Genomic DNA, 20,756 nt, shown 5'->3' on the forward strand with positions numbered 1-20,756 from the left:
GATAGATATATCAAACAATTTTTGATTAAATCTGGAAACGGCGATAAATAAATCTTTTTTTAAAGCGGTTTGTTATTTATGACATCCAGAGGAGATTCCCGAAGAATTTTATTATTGGAAATTTATGCCTCATCTAACATGTGCAAGAAAAGGAGTGACATACGTAATTCCGATTTTATTTTAATGTACCTGCTTCGGATATTCGAGCTATGAATTTGAATTTTATACGTGCATTGTCGTACTCACAGCTAAAAGAGGATTTTATAGAAAATACATATGCGTTAGCTTTATGGTTTTATTCTTCAATATTTACGATTAGTTGTTATTTTGTAAATTTATTGTTTACAATTTTGAGGAACTTCTTATTGAAACTTATATTTCGATCTTAACAAAAAACTAAAAAGCTATAATGTCAAAAATTGCCTTTTTTTTCCTACCTTGCCTAGATACAGTTGTTTACAAATCCGCTACAGAACTTAGAATATGTGCACAAGTTTAACATAGTTCATGTTATATTTGCTTTAATTTGAGTGGTTTCACCATCCAGAAGGAAACAAATATTATATTATTCAAAGTAAATAGGAAGAAGGAAAGGCAGGTTATGTAAATTACAAACGTGGTAATTTATTTTCTTAATACCGATCAGAAAGTGGATTAATTTTCGGCAGGGTGAAAACAGTTTCATTGAAATACCTTAATATGATAATTGTGATCAAGCCGGAAGGCACAAAGTGTCATTTTAATATTCCCCATTCCATTGAAGTACAGACTAATAGCACGTAATCACACGGTCAAATGGCTACACGTTTGTTATGTAGATAAAGCAAACAATAAATTACCTTAATCAAATGAGAGACATTGCATTATGTTCTATATATTTAGTCCTTAGTCTATTGTTGTCGAACATATGCATCGTTATGTATACAGGTCAGTACTGAAACATTTATTTTAGAGAATGTAGGCAAATCCTGCCATTAGGCGTTGGAAAAGGCGCTAATTCAAATTACCGCCCATTACAATAAGGATAAGAAATTTTTCTTTGTCGACTAATTAAAACTAAGCATGAAAAACAAGAAAAAAGTAAGTCAAGACGACGTGGTTAATAAGGAGACTTTTCAAGCAGTTTTCTTGTTGTAAGATTCTTCCTGCAAGACAAGTGGTCACAACATTTGTCCTGCTACAAACACCTGCAATTTATATAAGGGCGGTCTTCCAGAGGGAACTAAAATTCTGCAGCCACTAAGTTTTTTACACTTCTTTTTAGTTTAATAACATAATAACAAAGCGTGGAATTATCTGTAGAATTTATGGTCTGTGAAAACAACATTTCTATCATGTGTCTTACATAAAGTTTACTCTCATAAATACTTAATGGTTTTCCTTATTTAATGGCTTTCTTTATCATCCCACGGATCTGCTGCAAACAATGAGTTGAAATGTTGAAAAGCGCAGAAAATTTTTATTTTGTTTCATTAAAAAAAAATCATAAAACGTAATAAAGGTGATGAATGAATATTTGAGTTACTAGAATAAAGGTCTACATTGTTACATCTATTGGAAAATTGGAAATAAAATCGCGGAGTTGATAAATATGTATATTAAACTCAAGAAATAAAGTGATTTCTTTCTTTTAAAGTTTGCGTCTAGAGATATCGACGAAATTTAACGTCGCGTCGTAATTTTCAAGTGTTTTTCTTATAGATTTGAAATGGATTATGGAGATTGTTAGAAAGTTGAGCTTGACAATGCAGAAATAGTGTGACAAGACGAAAGGAAGTTATCGAGTCATAACTATAAAACGGGATTCTGCAGATTTAAGTCGAATTTTTGTTCTGAACTTTTAGCTTTAACAAAAAGGACGACTTGGGTAGTAACGACAAAATTTAAGCAGTTATTTCGTTGTAAGACTTTTCCTACAGGGCACGCGACCACAAGATTTATCCTGCTACAAAAACCCACTTTATTTATATAAGCGCCTTGTTTCACAGAGACTTAAAATTTTCTGGGATCGTTGGTCACCGAGGACGTGTCTTTGTGTTAATAAATTGCAATGTAACTGTGAGAGTGTGAAAGTTGCTAGCAAGTTTGTAAAGTTTCCGCGGATGATAAGAAGAGTTTAGATGATGATTGAAGCAATCAGTAAAATGTGAGTACGATGGTAGTAAACATTTGAAATGTGTTATCTTTGCGGGTCGAAGTAATGGCTGGAAGCAGAACACACATGATTCGCCGCACATTAAGCGATCAATGAAGCCACGGCAAAGCTTTGGGACCACGTCTTAGCCACATTCGCGGTCTCTTTGATTTATCTGTACGACAAAAGTTCAGGTCTTACTCCATACGCGGACAGCTTTATTAGAGGTTATCCGCAAATCGCTCGAATTGCTCGATAAAGAAAATGGTGCGCAAAACCCATTAAATAAAAGCTGATAGTTACACCTCTTGTTTGCGGCGTTGCCAGACGTTAATCTTTGCCAAAACCTGCACGCTTCCAATCGGGGCTAAAATGTTGACCGATAGGTTCGAAATTTATTGCACCTTAAAACCGAGAGCTTGATACACCGAACGGACAGCTTCCGCCAGACGAGGGTGCATGAATTTTAATAATTCACCACGCGAGCCGGAAAAACCAGTATAGATAAAATGGTACTTGCAAATTAGAGCCGGCTCCAACAACGCTGATTGCTACAAAAGGAACTTGCGGATATATTGGCTAATCTTGACACTCTTACGCGTATGATGCTGTAATTCGTCGACATGTAAAAGCCACATTGCGTTTTTATCGTCAGTTTCAAACTTTTATTACTTTTCCGGACAACAGTAGTCGAGAAAAACCTGACCTACAAACACTAGGAACGTATGGATCCATGAATAGAATACAACTGGATGATTTATATTTCAGATTAAATTGTAGTCAGCAACACATTTAACTTCAACATTAGAAATACATTTGGGTTAGAATCTAACAAAAACGACGCAAAACAAAAATTTCGGTTTTAAAAAAACTAATCGAATGTAATTTTTCCGAATTACTTCCACCAGAGTTGTCATTTACGAAAATGTCTACTTTGTCTCCTTAATATAAATTTAATGGAAAAACATCTTTGATGTTCTCGTTAAGAAAAAAAAACCTTTTATATACAATTATTTAGGCACATATCCACCATTTGTGTTATACACAGGTCGTCAATCAATCCTATCAATTTTCTTCTTCACTGAATCAAAATTTCAAAGGTTTTGAATTCACCCTCCAAGTACCAATTAAGACCTCAAGATTTCTTCACAAAACATTACACTGGAATTTCTACTAATCAGGAATATAAGAGAAAGTGCTCTGTAATAAGCAGTCAAATTGCCAATAGCAACGACCAATTCTAATTCTCACATTATTATCGAACCAAAATTACGCTCCACTAACCTTATTCGGTCCAACTAATGATAGTTTGAGAGGTTCTTCACAACTGTCTTTGAGAATGTAAATGCCCATACATTATCACTTTTTACGAGTATCGTGCTCTTTAAATTAAAAATTATCCTTTTGTTCCGCCGTCTCTGATGGTTAAATAAAATCTTTGAAACTCATTGTTAAGAATTTTTCATTTCAAATGTAATTTTATTTGAGTTGAGCTTTTATTAAAAGTGTAAATTCTAGTCTTTATGCCAAGTAACAATGAAACTACCTCCATATAATAAATAATAAAAATTACTGTAATCATGCAGTTGATTCTAGATTTATTTTTGCTTCATATTGCAATTTTAGTTGCATTGTGCATAGTCAGGTCGATACATTGGTAAATTGGCGAAAAAAGTAGAAAACAGCGAATTATGTCTATTTATGCAGTTTTGTGGAAAGCGGTCTTTTTGCTTCTACCCGTGTAAAATCGGTGCAACACGTGCTTCGTTTTATGCGTTATTTATGATTATGACACCTGGAAGTCATAACGTATCGCTTATACATGCATTTATGACAATATTACGGAAATTATCCTTGGATTCTTTGGATCTTATAGATTCTCTGTGTTTTCTCTAGATTGTGTATAAGCCGCCTAGTTTCCTGTGCAAATTCTTTTTAGATTCACTTTAAATTTTTCTTTCATTTTCTTTTTTTTATTCCTTAAAATAAAAAAATGTAAAGTTAAGGTTTTCCACGACCCTTTCCAAATTGCCTGACTCAAACTGAAAATAAAAATTGGTTGGATCCATCTTTTCTGCTTATAGACAACAAAAAATTCTCCTAATAACACCTGCAGCCGCAAATCTGTTTGAATTGATTCGGAGAAATGTGTATTCTTTTTTGTTTTCGAAACCACGCAACGCTCGATAACAAAATAAAAAATAGTGAAAACCGGATATGTTTCCGAGTGGATCGGTTAATCCGAAGCAATGCAATATGGATGAAATACAAAAGCTATTCTACTCCGAATAATATTCTAAATGTACTATTTTTGCCTCTTAAACTGAACACTTGAAATTTCGATACTAACTTATTGTAACATAATAATAATCTTAACATTTTTTTGACTGGTAAACTATGGCCTAACTACATGAGGTGTTAGAGATAATTCTCAATTGTTTGTTTTTTGAAAATTGCTTGAAACTTATTAGATCAGTTCAGAAGCTACCTGCTATAAATAGAGATTGTTGGAAGCACATGTGTATACCTACAAATCAACATTAATGTTTTGTTGCATGTGTGCAACTTAATTCTGTTTTAGTCTTTTTACTGCCATAATTCCAGACAAGTCGCCCACCTACCAAATAAGAGCTATAAAATTAAAGAACAAAAAAAGCACTATTTTTATTGGTGCTGACCTACCGCAAAGATAATTCGGTTGGTTTACTGGTTTTTGCGGAAGTTTTTTTTATCTTCGGCTGTTTATCCATGAGCGAGTAAAGGTTTTAACAGCAATTTTTCATTGATTTTTAATTACAAAACGAAATCCTTTCGGATTTTTTTCCATTAGGAAAAATTGTTGCATATGTTGAGTTTTATTACCAGTGTAATTTTGTGTACTCAGTTCTATAACACCCTGTAGAGGTAAAAAAAGTCATTCTGTGGCTTGAGGAAAAAGGTTATTAATTCAATTGTTCTATGCTTCAAGGTGGTTTGAAAAAGGTAAAATATTATTTATGATTAATTCACATTTTGCTGTGAAATATTCAGAGAGCCATTAATATGCAGTATAACTTTATGAAGAAATATGCAACGTCGCTGGCAGTTAGTTGAAGTCATAAATTAGAAAATAACAGTAAAATCATAAAGCCACATTTATAGATAAATAGAGTTATATTTTTAAGGGTATTCAAAGTTTTAAAGCGAGCGAGGAAATTAGAGGAACCGACTGATTACTCTGGTGCACATTTCGGGATTCCATTATACTAATATCAGATTAATCCAATTATCTGTAGAAAATTAATGAAATTCATCAACTACTTAATTATTGTTATGGAGGATAAATTATGAAAATAGATTTATCGGGGTGCAACAAAAGGGTTAACGAAGCTCTTTTTACAGCCGTTCTATTTATTCGATGACAAAACTTGAAACCTTGGCAGACATCCAGGTTTTCAATTAAATAATGGGTTACACTTGGGTAGATTGTTCTGGAACGTAGGTTAGGAGGTATGAATATACAACGGTCATTTAAACTACCAGCGCTCTTTTGTATATCTGTCTAACCGACATAACGCCTATTTATATTTCTGATCCCAAAGAAAATGTTTTGCTGTTCTCGGTGTAAAATGAAATTAATTTAACCTGCCCTATCATGAGTAGTTTTGACAAAATTTACATGTTTATTAAACATTTCGAGTAAATGCTATCACAAATGACATTTTACACGTTTATGTTTATTCTAATCTAATTTCCCTTTTGCCTACAACCGCGTTAAAACGAATTTGGGAGTGAACTAAAAGTCGCATGGTTTTAATTTTATTAATCTCTGATTTATGAGTCGAGCAATTTTAGCGTAATTCCGCATTAGTGTCACCAACAAAATATATTAAAGCTTTAACCGGTCCTGTACGTCCATTAATATGAAATACAGTCAAAAAACTTAATACATGCTCTTACTCAAGATCAAGATATACTTTCTATACGCGAAAGGGGCTTAGGATAGAAGTGTAATAAACCGACCCCATGAGGCAAATTTGAGATTTAAAATACCGTAGAGATCTGTTCCTTTGAATAACAACCACAGAAGGTGCAACTTAATATACAGAATCAGGGTTCACATCTTTTTTATTCTTGTTTATATGGATTGGTTTCATAGATTTTACGTTTTAAATAAAATAAAACCTCACTCGTAGTCCAAATAATAAACAATCTCTCTTTTTACAAGCAGAGAGATTTATAGAAACGATTTAAGAGGATCATGTGAAAAACGGTGATATTCCTTTTTGTGGTTACGTTTACGAATACACGGACCATTATTTCATGGTAACTCTGACTTCAAAAACTCGCTTTCAATTAGTGTCCAAACAAACCAATAGCGCGGATTTAATTAAATCCTTTGCGAGCTTTTTGGGTGTCTTGCATACATGAAGTCACAACAGTATTTCTATGAAAGTATGTAGTTTGCTTTTGATATATTATACGCAGTTTTTTGGTTTCAGAATGCAATCTCCTGCTGATAAAGTAATATTGACGTGCATGCATACTACAAAAATGTGGCTTTGTATAATACCATTGTGATTGCAATAACAGGGACTGCACAAATAAGGTGCAGCGTTTGTGGATTGTGTTTTTGCATAGATTGATTACGTGAACAAGGCTTCGTTGAGAACAGCGAGTTTTATGAAAAATGCATTCCAGTTTTTCATATTCACTCTCAAATTCGTCAAACTTTAAAAAAATAAAAAACGTCCGGAGTAATGAAAAATACATGCTTTGTACTCTAGGTTTTACTGTAGTAAAATTTCACATTTTAATCGGTCCTTAAAAAATATCTATTCTGCAAGAAAATACATAAAAAGAAATGTACGAATTTTATTTTTTCAATTTATCGAAATGTGAAACTGCGACACACAACATTGAATAAATTTTTTTAATTTTGTTCCTTTTTTGTTCTATTGTTTCCTTTTTTCTTTCTTTGCAACCCAAATCTTTTTCCACGTCATGACAGATATTAATTGTTTCAAAATACGGATTAAAGTGCACATTTTTAACCGCAAATGAGGGTAATAAAGTACATCATGGATATTTTCGAGAGTTTGTATTATGTGAGGACTCGAAAAATGGGATAATTACCTCGGAACTATTTTAGCAGTAGCTCTAGCTTTCAATTTTATTTAAATCGTAGACCTAGAGACTACAATTTGTTATAGAATGGAATTTCCGATGTTGAGAGATTCATTTTAACTTCAGATGATAAATAATTCATTTTGTTTTAAAGCAGGAAGAATTTCTGTGACGAAAAAGTTATCTTTTTATAGCTCCTTAAACGCTCTACATGAATCCTTTTTACAATAATTTTCTTGCTGCTTCTCGTTTCAAAGTATATGAATATAAAGTAAAACTTGATTATATTTTAATTTCATTTGACAGATTGTTAGTTGCATAAAAATTTCATAACAAAACGTTGTAATGAATATAATTTTTTGCCTACTGTTGATCTCTTTGTTATTAAAAGCTTTGAGAATAGTGGTCCAGTTTCGTCGTAACTCTCCCGACAAGTTATTATGAATTCATACACCTTTGGGGTTCTATTGTTATGTTTGATGTGAAAACTGTATGAGCAGGGACACATTAATTAATTTCGCTATTATTTATTGAAAACATAGAATAATTTCTAGAATAACAACCACACAACATACATATCAATGTTGTCATCTGTGATTAAAATTTGTTAATCCGATAGGTTTAAACTACAACACAAAACGTATTGTGGGATGTAAATTAGGGGTTACATAACAATCAATCCAGAGCGATTAATATCAATCAGTTTCATGTTATTATAGACGTGGTCAAGGCATATACTTGTGGCTGTAATTTGTCCTCGATCTAAAATTAACAAAAACAATAAATTGTGTAGTGATAGCAATCTGTGTTTAATTACCAAACTAAATGAAACAATACTTAAAACGTCCATCTGTTTTAGTCGGTGTTTCGCTTCCAAGTTTTGAGATAAATCGATTACAAATTAGTTCTTTAAAGAGTTTCTATACTATAATTTTTATTAACTGGCGCCGGCTCGGTATAATTTTTCGGGCCAAGCCAATGAAAACAGAATAGGGGTATAAATAAAAAGTTTTCGTTAAGTTTGGTGGGGAGCATAAGTTGAAATGATTCGAACTCGGTCCAAAGTTAATTGATTTTCATTTATCTTTGTTGAAATTTGGAATCTTTAAAGAATCGTCCCTCACTTACTTGATTCAGTGTTCTGATTGGTGACCGTGCTTTTACTGTGGCCAAGCTAGTACATTATTCTCCAAAGTTAAGATTAATGGTGAGATTTGGCAGATTTTAGTGCAATAACTTACCGTTAAGAACGTGTACAGCTACGGTCGCAAATGCCAGCGCTCCCACGGCGCACGTGTAGTTCCCCGAATGACGAGTTTCCAGGGGGCCCACTGTTAATGTCGAAATTGCCGAATCTGTCGATGTAGACACGTTGGAACTGAAAAAAAAAACGTTTCTTTTAATTCTTAGCTGTTTAATCTATTCAGGTTCTTTCACGTCTCTGCTTTTATATAGATACTTATTTTTTAAAAGACCTTTCTCTTGGGAAATCAATTACTTCTGCACCAAATAAAACACCACATCTAACAACACGAGTACATAAATAATATCAACCGAGTTGTGAATGTGTCTGCGATGTGCAACTTTTGTTATGAATATTAAACATTTTGCAGTACACAGAGCATTACTCTTATGGTTATGACGGGAACAAATACAAGCTTGTAATCCACCGCGATTATTCTCTATAATGTGAAAATTTGATCTATCTATTGTATTGTTATTAATCTAATCGATATATAGGTGTTATATAACACTTATCCAGCGAATCAAATTGCTTAGTAAAAGCTATATAGTTGCAAAGTTTAGCCTAGAGAAATTATTATCAAAGATTTGACTAAAAATAGTAGTAGTCACGAGAGATCTGAACAATCAACTGTAAGACGATAAAAATGTGGTATTTGTAATAATGGTGATGACGTAACTGGGAGTCATTAATGTTGTAATTAAGAGCCCTTGGACTGGCTCAGTAACTTTTGCCCACTCATGGTTGGGGTGAATGACGCCAGATTGTGTGGCTTAAAGCAGTAAGGTGAAAGAGAAGGTGGCCAAGAGGTGAAGAATTGGCCGTCGAAGAAGAAGAAGGTGGAAATTGAGTGTAGTGCGCGATTGCGGGGCCTGGATGGCTGATTTCCAGGATGCCTGGATGGCTGACTTCCAGGAAGTGTTCTGGATGGTAGATTTCCAGAAGGCGAGGGGCTACATGTCAGGCTGGATGGCTGACTTCCAGAGGGCTGGATGGTTTACTTCCAGCGGGCCTGGATGGTTTACTTCCAGAAGGCCTGGATGGCTGACTTCCAGGTAGCGTGCTGGATGGTTAATTTCCAGTACGCGGGTGGGTACGGTAATGGTTGACTTTGTCGTACTCGAAGAAAGAGAAAGATGTCAAGATGTCACCAGGGTCGGAGTGAGAACATGGGTGTCCTTCCGTTGCAGAAAAAGGGGTCAATGCCAGTTAATCCGAGCCGCTATCCAGCGATGGGGCAGGGGGCGGAGCTCCCCCGGTAAGTTATTCCATTATAAATGATTAAGGCCGATTAGGCAGGTGGCAATATGTTTTGTTGCGAGAATTCCGTGACTTCCCAGTTGAGCTAAGCCCGGACCTGACTAGATAACGGTGTTCCGGAAGGGGTGAGTCAAGTAGCATTGTGTTGGTAGTTAGAAGTACCCTTTTAAGGAAAGAAAATGAGTACGGCCCTGTTATGAGGGTTGGATTCGTAAATTCAGTGTTTCAGCGTAAAAAAACTAATTACACAACTATGAATTTTTTATTAAAAAATCATAAGGGAAAGACCTGTTCAAATTTGCCCTGAAAGACGCGACGTCAAGTGCAAGGTTTAGTTTGGCGCAGCAAAAATTTTAAATTGCAAAACTCTACTTGACTGCATAATGAAACATGATGAAATAATCCAATAAATGAAAACTAAATTAAAAATGGTAGCTTCCATGCAGTTAACACGTCTCTCGTTCCACAAATGATGTCCGCATTTATGTATGATTCCCATGCGTATCTACTAATGTATTTTCTAACCAATTGTTGTATAATACAAGCATGTATTTGCAAAACAATTGTTAATCATATAAACACAGTGAGTTATGTTTGCGCTTCAATAATGTATTATGTATTTTGCAACTAGTGTTTGAGTTTTATAAAGTTGCCGCCTGTTATTGTCAAACTCTGTGGTCCACATATTGCAAGACTGAACCAGTTCGCGTAAGTTATATGTACTGTGTTGTGAAATACGCTTTTTCGAGTCGAAATATGAGCTTTTGAGTTTTTGTTTTTCATAAGACGAGATTGCATAGTTTCTGTGATGTCAATGTCCATATATTGCAGAGTGATGTTTAATCCAGTGAAACAAGTGCTGTTAGTTAAATGAGAAGGGTTGACAAATTTAATAGACATTTTCTGTTTTCATGTGGAAGCTTTTGGTCCAAGTTTCACAGACATCGTTTGTCGATAAGAGCTAAATAGAAACTCGTATTCGTGAATTCGCGTTACAGAGTCATTTATCAGTACAATACATACCTTTGATCACTATTAGTACAAATCGTGATTACGTGAGTGTCGTAGTAATGGTGAATAATTTGAATTCGATTTTACTCTTGATTTATTAACATCTGTGGCTGTATTAAGATACGATTTGGAGGAGTATTGAACATCAAAACGTACCTAAATGAAGAGATTAGTTAAGTTAATGATGGCGAACAAAAAATAACATTTTTTAAATCCGTTTTTCCAGACTCAATTACGTATTCAGGGCTTAGGCTGACACTGAATAAAATGAATTGTTTGTGGTCCGTCAGAGCACGTTTTGTTTGACGCGTTGCAATTCGTCAAATCTCTCGTGAGTTTTTAGGAAAGCGTGTATTTGTTCGCTTTTTTCTTAGCCTACATTAGCAGAATATTTTCAGACTGTAAATGAAGTAACTTAATCCCCTGGAGCATCAAGGAAAGCGCAGAGTAGAGGACAAAGGGTGTCTGTGTGGTGAAGGTACTTACTCACCTGATACCCTTAGAGAGCGTGCGGTCTCCGTGTCTCCAGGTGATAGCGGAGTTGTCGGAGCCGCCTCCTATTTGCGTCGCTAGACATGTCAACTCAAGTGCACTACCAGCTTTGTAGTAGCGATCAGGCACCGCCTTTCGTCCAGATTCGTCCACAATTTTCAATTCAGGGGCTACAAATAGAATATATTCATTAATCCCAATACCCTATCTTACCCGCATTCATAGAATTTTAATATTGTCTTGGAACACTATTGCGGGACTTGATTTTACTGCTCACTAAGGAGAATGTCTTGCCGAACCACTATCAACCCTCGGACGTGATTGCATAACTAAACCGAACTCTACTCTAATGCCTACTACCCTTCACCGCAAAACCAAACATCCATGCGAAATAATAACTTCTCAAACGGATGCTATCCCAACAACAAAACGAACTCAAATGGTGGATGCGCCGGGCTAAATCACCACTATTCCTTTATTTAGAACAAAATGTTGTTTAATTTATATGTATTATAGCCCTCCAATTAAGCGGATAAATAATTGTTTTGCAATAAATCTCGGCCTAAATCAACATTCATTACCTGTTTATTTAATTTTTTGTTTAAAGCGGTATTTCATGTCACCTGAATTTGTGTTTTTTTTTTAGTTTATATACAATGATGTATTTAAAACAAAAACCAAATAATTTTATTAAAACGAATGTGTTTTAAAAGTTATTGCGTATTTTGTAAAAACGAAAATTTATCTCCATAAATTGGTAAAACGAAAATAATTTTTGTATAGATTATTGTTGCTTTGTTTAGAGAAACTACTATTTTTGTTCAATGGTTGCTGTTTTAAATTACACAATATATGGAAATCCGTTTCATAACAAGTCTAACATTTTTTTTTTGTAATCAGCGTACATTAATTTGATGAGTGTTTCATTCTAAATTGGTAGAATGTAATTTCACAACGTGACTTTTGTGCAGACAAAATTGTATGAAAACCTGTTCAGACACGCTATAAATTATAATCCTAAATAAAACAGAACAGCATTTAATGTAATAAAAGTGCACTAATTAATCATGTGGTTTGTTATTGTAATATTCAAACGTGTGTAACATATTACGAGTCAGACTTTTAAACTACTTTAATTGGATAGAAATGAAAGTTTTGCAGTTATAGTAGAAAGTTTGGGATTGATATAAAATTGTTTCGTCGATCAAGTTTTTCGTCTGTGGAATTTTCAGCTTTGACCTAGTAAAACTTAAGTGCCTCTGCATATTCATGGTCGGCTCCTTAATGTCTTTCTTGTGTAGTCTCGGCTTGGGTTTTAATATTTATTTCATTGTATAAAGACATAAATGCCGTTTTGTTCTATTGTTTTGTAACGAAACCACAAAGTTTGACACGACTTTCTTCGAGTCAGATTTAACTGAAAACACATGAAATGTTGGCACTTTGATAAAATGCAAAACATAGAAGAATTTATGAGAATTTTAAACAGTTTAAACGAAGTTTTGAGGATACTTGATTTCTGACTGAAACATTTGCATCTGTATTTTTAAACGAACTGTTTAGTTTGGTATATTCCGAGTATCTGACGCTTGGAAAAAATTTGCATTATAAATTCAGCTATTAATACAGACGTGCACTGTTCTCTTGCATTATTCATGAACATTAATATTTAAATAATTTAATTTATTGTAGCCGATTATGTAAAATATCTACCATGAATGATGAAACAACGCATCTAATAATTACTTTTCACTATGGTAAACTCGTGAGTTGTTAAAAATTTAAACAGAATTGGATACTGACCTGTAACTTTGAGAAATATCCTTTTAACTTTTGGAGGATGTGTTGCGACCTGGCATTCGTAGAGACCTTCGTCCCTTCGTGTGATGTAGACAATTTGTAATCGAAAGTTGTTGGGATATCGAAAGCTGAGTGTGATGCGTTCGTCCCTGCTGTAAGCACTTCGGCCTACTGTAAGAAGATGTATCGAGTCGCCTTTGTGATGAAGCCACGTCACCTGCAAGAAAAGCGTCACCTTTGAATATTTTATAAAGATTTGATAACCTTCTAATTAACTCTGAACGAGACTCATTACTGTCAGCAAGCTCGTGTGAAACAATTTATTACAAGACATAGAATCAAGCAGATATTTCGCACCCTAGGAATGTGCAGCAAGCTAACTTCAAAAGCTTGTGTATGCTTCAGTCTGGACCATAAAGTACCGTTCATTCCAACTTGAACACCGATATTAATTATCCTTGGGTCCCATTCAATGAAGAAACGTCGAAACGGTAGCTACGTGCTATCGCCTCATTACTCTCTTCCTCTCCAATAGACTTTCTGGTTTAAGAGTGAATTCAAGGAATTCGTTTTTGTTAAACACCGACTCGGCCAACTCTGATAGCCTCGTTAGTTGAGGCTTGTACACAGACGGTGTTACTAGCGAGAATTCCTTCTGATAAAACGCGAGCACATTTACAAAATCTCTTCATCTTTCTTTTTTTCCACTTCCAACACATAGAGATTCTTTAATACTCTAAACTTGTCTTTGTAATTTTTTACAAGACACACACTCCCGGCTACTGAATTTTGTTTATCTCCTCTCTTATTAAAAACACATGTTAAGCCGTTACTTAATAAGAAAGACTCTTTGAAACATAATTGAAGTCTACTGTGTTTCCGTGTTTATTTAGACGTTCATTATTCGCACCTGCTGAGTTTGTTGATGCATAGTAAAGGAAGTAACGTTACTGGCACAAGCAGTTTACATGAGTTCGAAATTTATTGGATTATAAGAGAAGTTTGTGACGTCTTATGAATAAGCAACGCTTTGCTCTCGAGGATAAACACAAAGTGACGAAAATCTTAATTTTTAGTTTACACAATGGTGCAAGGTTGGATTATGTGTACTCAGTGGATGTAATGAACGGAGGCAAATTAAATATTATATTCTCTATTTTCATCGTTAGAAAGTTTTAATATGAATGTCGCTGTTTGGTCAGAACAGTTCGAAATGCTAATGAAAATGTTTGAAAACAGCAGAGCTGACCGAGTTATGTGTCAGCGGGTTTCCGCATAGAATTTTCGGTCAGAAAATATATTACTTTCACAGAAGCACATGCAAATTGCAAACTGTGAACATGGCTTTTTTCTAGTTTTGCAATAACAAATCTCATTCATTTTGCTTCAAAAATCGTTGATGAAAAAAATCAAAACTGACTCCCCTTGGAGTTTGAATGTTCTTGGCGTATATTATTGAAGCATGTGTAGGGCAAAAGTGGGGTTTCGAGAGCCCTACTCTGATTAACGGTCGTGGAAAGGGTCGTGCAAAACCTGGCTGTCTTGCGACAGGCTTGGATTTCCTTCGCTAGTCCAATCAGCGGGAATACAACTCGGATCTTGTTCATTGGATTGTGTCACGAAATTGTTAACAGAAAGCTTTTTTTATTTGCGCAAACTATTAACGCCTTTGTCGGTTTCGTTTTTATGTGATGAAGTTATAGCAACTCTTATTTGCAGTTTACAAATATTTATACACGGAAAGATTATCCACCGTCGCTATAATTACAGTCAGTTGCAGACTCGGTTAAAGCAAAATTACGAGATAATTGAAAAAGCCACTTAAATATTTACCCACTCTATCAACGAGGTACACTCCAAAATCAACAGCCATCGCCCTCGACCATTTTTCGCAAAAGCTCAGGGACTTTGAGGAAGGGCACTTTTATGGCAGATCTCTTTTTATCGACCGATGCTGACACTCATTCCTGACTTCTGTTTACCGGCACTGTTAATCCTTTTTATGTTTTTACAGTCATAAAATAATTTTGTTATGAACGTTAGCCCAAGCCATTCAAAAAAACGACATTCAACATGCTGCTGCAACAGAATTGCAAAATAGTCATAAAAACGACAAATTACACTCGTCCCTAGAATTTTACTTTTTTAGCCTTTTGACTTTGTTTAATTAACTTTTCTCGCTTTATCAATATTTGTTTTTAAAAACGCAAACACAAGAAAGAAAAGATTTTGCTTATTTCATCAAAGTTAGACCGGTGTTATTGGCGAAAGACCGCCTCGACACCCAAGGTAATAAAACATTGGAAGATCCGATCGGGTGCTATAAAATGATCGACGTTTACTAGAGGAGATGGGAGCATATTTGTACACCAGGATGAGTTAAATACTTTAACCCATTAACGCCCGCTACCAGAAATAATAATTTTTTTTCATAAATTTTACATATGAGGTTAAGTTTAGATACCTAAACTACATAAAAATAAAAAAAAAAGTTTGTCTTCTATTTTTCTAAGCTGTCCTATACAGGGTCCGGCAACACTTGTGTCCACTTTCAAAATGGTCTTTAATTTTAAAGATAAAATTTTGAAAATTTGCATACGCTTATAGTTGACAAGGTCTAGAAGCTGACGCAAAGTTTTGTTTTTTATTACCAATAGTTTTGGCGTCGCGACGCCTTAAAAATGTAATTTTTAATTAAATGTGAGGGTTTGTAATATCAACCTCTAATTTAATTTTTTTTCAATATAAATGTGTTAAAAATGTGTTGTCATTTTAGATTCAATGCAAATTGTCTTCAAAATTTGAGAAAAAAATGCTGTTTTATCAAGTTAGTTTCCAATTTTATTACGTCAAAATTGGGAACTACGTTTACACCCATCTGTCAACATCTTGTGTCACAAATTTTATGTATCCTTTGGTTCGCTTTAGATTGTAACAAAAATCTTACTTGGTGAAATTGTCGTTTTGTCGGTGTTATTTAATGATTTCTGGTGTCCACATAAAGTGCAACATGCCCGTGTTGATCAAAATTAACCTTTATAAGAGTGAATGAAGTGACTTGTGAAATTTTGGTGTAAACGTAGTTTGCCACTCCGCTGTCACAATTTTGAAAACTAACTTGATAAAACAGCGTTTTTTTCGCAATTTTTAAACACAATTTGCATTAGATTTAAAATAAAAACTCAGATTTTTGTATCACAGTTATGTTGAAAAAAAACTGAATTCGCGAATTTTTCCGCAAAAACTCAAAAATTCTTAGGCGTTGCGACGCCAACCAAACAGTGATAAAAAACAAATTTTTGCGTCAGCTTCTAGAGCCTCGTCAACTATGTGCATATGCAAAGTTTCAAAATTTTATCTATAAAATTAAAGACGATTTTAGGGGTGGACACAAGTGTTGCCGGACCCTGTATATAGGACACTAAGTGAATTCATGTAGAAACGTTCATTAAATAAATAGAAGTAATATTTTTTACTGACTAATATAACATGACTCAAAACCTTCCATGCTGGGTGGTATATTACATTTATAATAAAAAAGACTTTTTTTCATAAATTTTCCCCTCATCCCTTGTTAGGTGCAACCACTAAAGTCCGAACTTTATAGTTTCGCTACAATTCTTCGAAAATCAAAAGTAACGAAAATTTTGTGGGATAGTTTATATAAAATTCGTGTATACATGATTGTCATCATTATTGTGATAACCGCCCTGGACCACTTTTCATTTTCTAATTTGAATGGAATATTTATCTGGTAACCAGTCGTATTGTTCAATCCCTCTCATAAATGGTAAGATTTTTTTAATACATGATTGGGAGTGTCTTGCTTTTTTTTCTACTACCTCTAGCCTTAAAAGTTGATTTGAAAAAATTTGAGATTGAAAACTTGCTCATTCCATCAAATCTGTGATCATAAGTACTCTTCAACACCTTATGGTTCTAAGTGTAATAAATTTTAAACTTTTGCGACTCATGAAGTTTTTTAAAAAATGCTACGAGTTACATTAGACATTTGGAAGTCTTTTTGATCGACCAGAGTTGATTTTTGCTTAATTTTTATGTCCAAATCTTGCCCATGTATGTCAATTTCTAGGTTTCCAAGTATATTATATAATCACCCCCCCCTCCCCTATGAAGACTATCACTTCCATTATAGTTAAGAATAAAATTGTTTGCATTGGTAAAGCAATACTTGACAAGAAAAATATGCGTAGACATATTATACTTCTGTATACTGTTCCAATTCTTCTAACGTTTTTATGGCAGTACCACCCTTAGAAACGCTAATAACCCACACAATACCCCACATAAATTGCGGTTTCCACCGTCCAGAAAGGCTTTAATAGGACCGGATGCATAAAAATATTGCATCGACAAATTCTGTTCAATTCTGTTGCAGCCCAAGCAGTAATAATATGCAACAAATTTATTATTGATTTTTCGATTAATTTATTTTGTGATACATTTACACTTTTGATTCTTACTGAGTAGTAAATAAAAGATTTGAATGTTTCAAAAAATTTTTAAAATTACAAATGGGCAAAGAAACAGAGCCACATAGTGCTTCGATTGCCTCCTTATTACTGAGTTCTGAACCCCATCAAATTAAGTTGGAGCTCTCTGAAGAGATTGATTCGGAAGATGAACAAGTTTTCAAATTTAAGCTCGAACGTGGTGGACATGACTCGAACAGAAGCCGCAAAAATTAGACCCGATTTGTGGAGAAACTGTATTAAACATGTTTAAGTTGAGGACAGTGTCGCCTAATTTTCCCAAATTTGTGATTGATTTGGAAGAAAGCGACGGCGATAAAAATTTCACTGAAAGCGACAGCGATTGATTTCATTCTAATTAATAAAAAAGGACAAACATGTAATTGTGTTTACTTTAATCCCGATTAAATTCTTATTCTAAACCCGGCCCTGTGCCAAACTCGTTCTTGACCACTTTCAGGTACCTGAAAATGATTTACAATGGGGTTGCTTGCACTTTTGAGAACTTTCAGAATCTTTGCGGTAATGAGGAATGTGTGCCATAAAAACGTTAGAAGAATTGGAACAGTATAAACTTAACGAATCCGCCCATTGTCTTATACGAGGTGTTTATAAATGTTTTTAGCATCAAGGGTGGCTCTGGAATTACTGTTATGCACTACTTTGCCGCTTTGTTTTTATAGTGAATATAACTATCTTGAAAATTATTTATGTTATTTACGTTAACGACGTTTTTGTTACGGTTTTGTGTCAAAAATTTTTATTTTCAGGTTTCAAATGACCACTGGAACAGTTGTCTTCTCAAAACTTACTTTGCTCTATGATTGAGGTTAACTACAAATGTCAGTTGAAAAATCTAAGCTCACATTTCTAATGAGCGGCAAATTTCTTTGACATTTCATAGTCACCCTTGATGCTAGAAACATTTATAAACACCTTGTATATAGGACACCATAATTTACGACCTATTATTACTATGTAAAAAGCAGAAAATATGTACAAAATATGTGGCTTTGTTAAGAATGAACCTTACATGTAATAATCCATAAGTCAAATTATATATTCAGTTTATCACTGTACAGCAAAAAAAATAAATACGGTGAAGTGACAAATGCACTGAAAACCGAGGTTTTTCAATTTTTTTTTGCTAAAAACTGAAACAACCATTTGCTTGAAAAAAAATGGTAATGGAAAGTCAAAAAGCAGTAGTTTATGGTAAAAATTAAATCATACAGAAAAAACAATTCTAAAGTACTTTAAAAAAATTGTAAACTGGCTGTCCTATATATAGGACACTGGGCGGTAATGGGTTAAAAGCGGATCAAAAATCCAATGTTACATTGTATGGATTCGATTTAGCTCATTAGTATTGTTTATTTGTTTTAAAATTTAATAATTTGGGAACTTCATTTTGCTTCATGTTTGTTATTCTGAACCAACGTTTTTGTTGATAGAAACGAACGTGTGTAGACTTTCATTTACTAATAGAGTAAAAACCAGTAAATGGAAATGTACGAAATAATAAGCTTGCTGTAATTCGAATACATAACTTAAGTTCATTGTTATCATCGCCTTCAGCTTTTAGTGAATTTTCCTTTACATTTAAGAACATACTTTGAAAAGCTCGGAAAATCACGTAAAACATTAATTTACAAAAGACGCGGTCGTAAAAGATATAGCCTAAATTACACATTATAAAATCAGAATGTTCCCTAAGGATCATAACGTGATCATCGATAAAATTCTGCAATCATTAAAAATATTAGACTACAATAGTGGTGAGAATATACGATTTTTCATTCCTATAAAATTTCAATTGGATTATCGAGTCTGATTGCGTTGATATTTGAATCATGTCTTCCAATCGAGGCAATTTCGATCGGATAGAGAATAGCGATAGTAAACGTTTAGAAATATTCCATGGATTTGCGTTTTAGGATTTATGCAGTGGTGTAGCAGAAATAGAGTTTGGTGTAATGATATAGTAGATAAAAAACACGTTCTGGTTATTGTAAAAGTCGTCATGTGTTTCGAAACTACCAACAAATTAAAACATTCTACAACGCAGACGAAGATATTGAGAAACAAAATTGTAGAGTACTTTCCCAAACCTGGTGTATTGTAGCATCGCCAGCTGCAAAACGTCGTTACATTTGATAGCATATGTTGTCAGAAAAAGTATCTGTTTAACAGTGAACCGCATTACTTTACGACCAACATTCGTGTGATCTGCTTGAGCAAGCTGACATAATAAAACTTGTGGTTTACAATGATATCTTTACTTTACGTCGTTTAATTTTCACATTTCACATCCTGAATAAAAACAAATAAGCGCGCCTAGCAATTATTCCCCGACAGTCAAGAAGAAGGTGTGGAAGACAGTTCCTCAAGAAATATGACTTGAACAAATAATTAAGATGAAACTCGCGGCATTCGCTTTAAAGAGCCCTGGTTAGTTATCAAAGAAAATGCACTGTGGCCAGCGATGAAGCAGGTTAAAGCAGCGATGTAAGAATCAAATACTGACTATAAATGGAGGGCTTTTAAGAGATGACTAAAAATGTTGAGTGCTCCGCTTGTGGAAAACTCAGATTCACGCTGTCAAGCATTCAAATGGATTAAAAAAGGTTTTGAAACATCGCCCAAAATAATCGAACTGTTCATATCTACAAAATTTTCACGAGTAATAATGAGCCTTACAACGCTTGAATGCAAACAACAAAACAATTTTCAATGATATCTGAACACTAGATATTAAAATATGCCGGTGGAAAAAACTGACAGTCAATCAAATAGATAACTGTGTTTAATAAAAAAAAATGCGTTTCGTATCTATGGTAACTGTAAAAATGTGTTTTCCATTGGTAAATAAATTTGACACTGTGTGTGAAACTGCAAACTAGAATTTTAGTTGCATCTAACTCAGACAATACACAACTTCTTTATTCAACTAAATTAAAAAACGTAGAAGAGAAATTCTCTTTGCTTGTGAATATTAAAGTGTGGTGTTTGTTCGCTCCCTAGTGTTTAATTTACATTAAAGCAAATTTCATTAAATATATGCTTTAGTCAGTGAGACTGAAAGCATAGTTCTAAAGATAATAAATACATTTATCCGTCTATGACGTTGTTACGAAAAAAAATATTTTGATGTAATCTTATGAACTTATCCTAGAATCTTCAGTAAAACGTTTTTGTGCGAAGTAATGATAGGATT

At 34.1% G+C, this 20,756-nt stretch overlaps 1 protein-coding gene across 1 annotated transcript in view; it reads right to left on the reverse strand.

The window, feature by feature from the left end:
• The window catches only part of LOC148167582 (uncharacterized), a 128,204-nt gene that overhangs the window by 10,940 nt on the left and 96,508 nt on the right, over nt 1–20,756 (reverse strand). Inside the window, exons 4-6 of the mRNA XM_088047907.1 lie at nt 13,050–13,263; nt 11,245–11,416; nt 8,482–8,618 (exon numbers count right to left, since the gene is read on the reverse strand). Coding sequence (XP_087904033.1) covers nt 8,482–8,618; nt 11,245–11,416; nt 13,050–13,263 — 523 coding nt within the window. The remainder of the gene's footprint in view (nt 1–8,481; nt 8,619–11,244; nt 11,417–13,049; nt 13,264–20,756) is intronic.

Source organism: Gnatocerus cornutus, chromosome 10 (genome assembly GCF_029298725.1).
Source record: "Gnatocerus cornutus isolate USDA-ARS CGAHR chromosome 10, icGnaCorn1.1, whole genome shotgun sequence".
NCBI lineage: Eukaryota > Metazoa > Arthropoda > Insecta > Coleoptera > Tenebrionidae > Gnatocerus > Gnatocerus cornutus.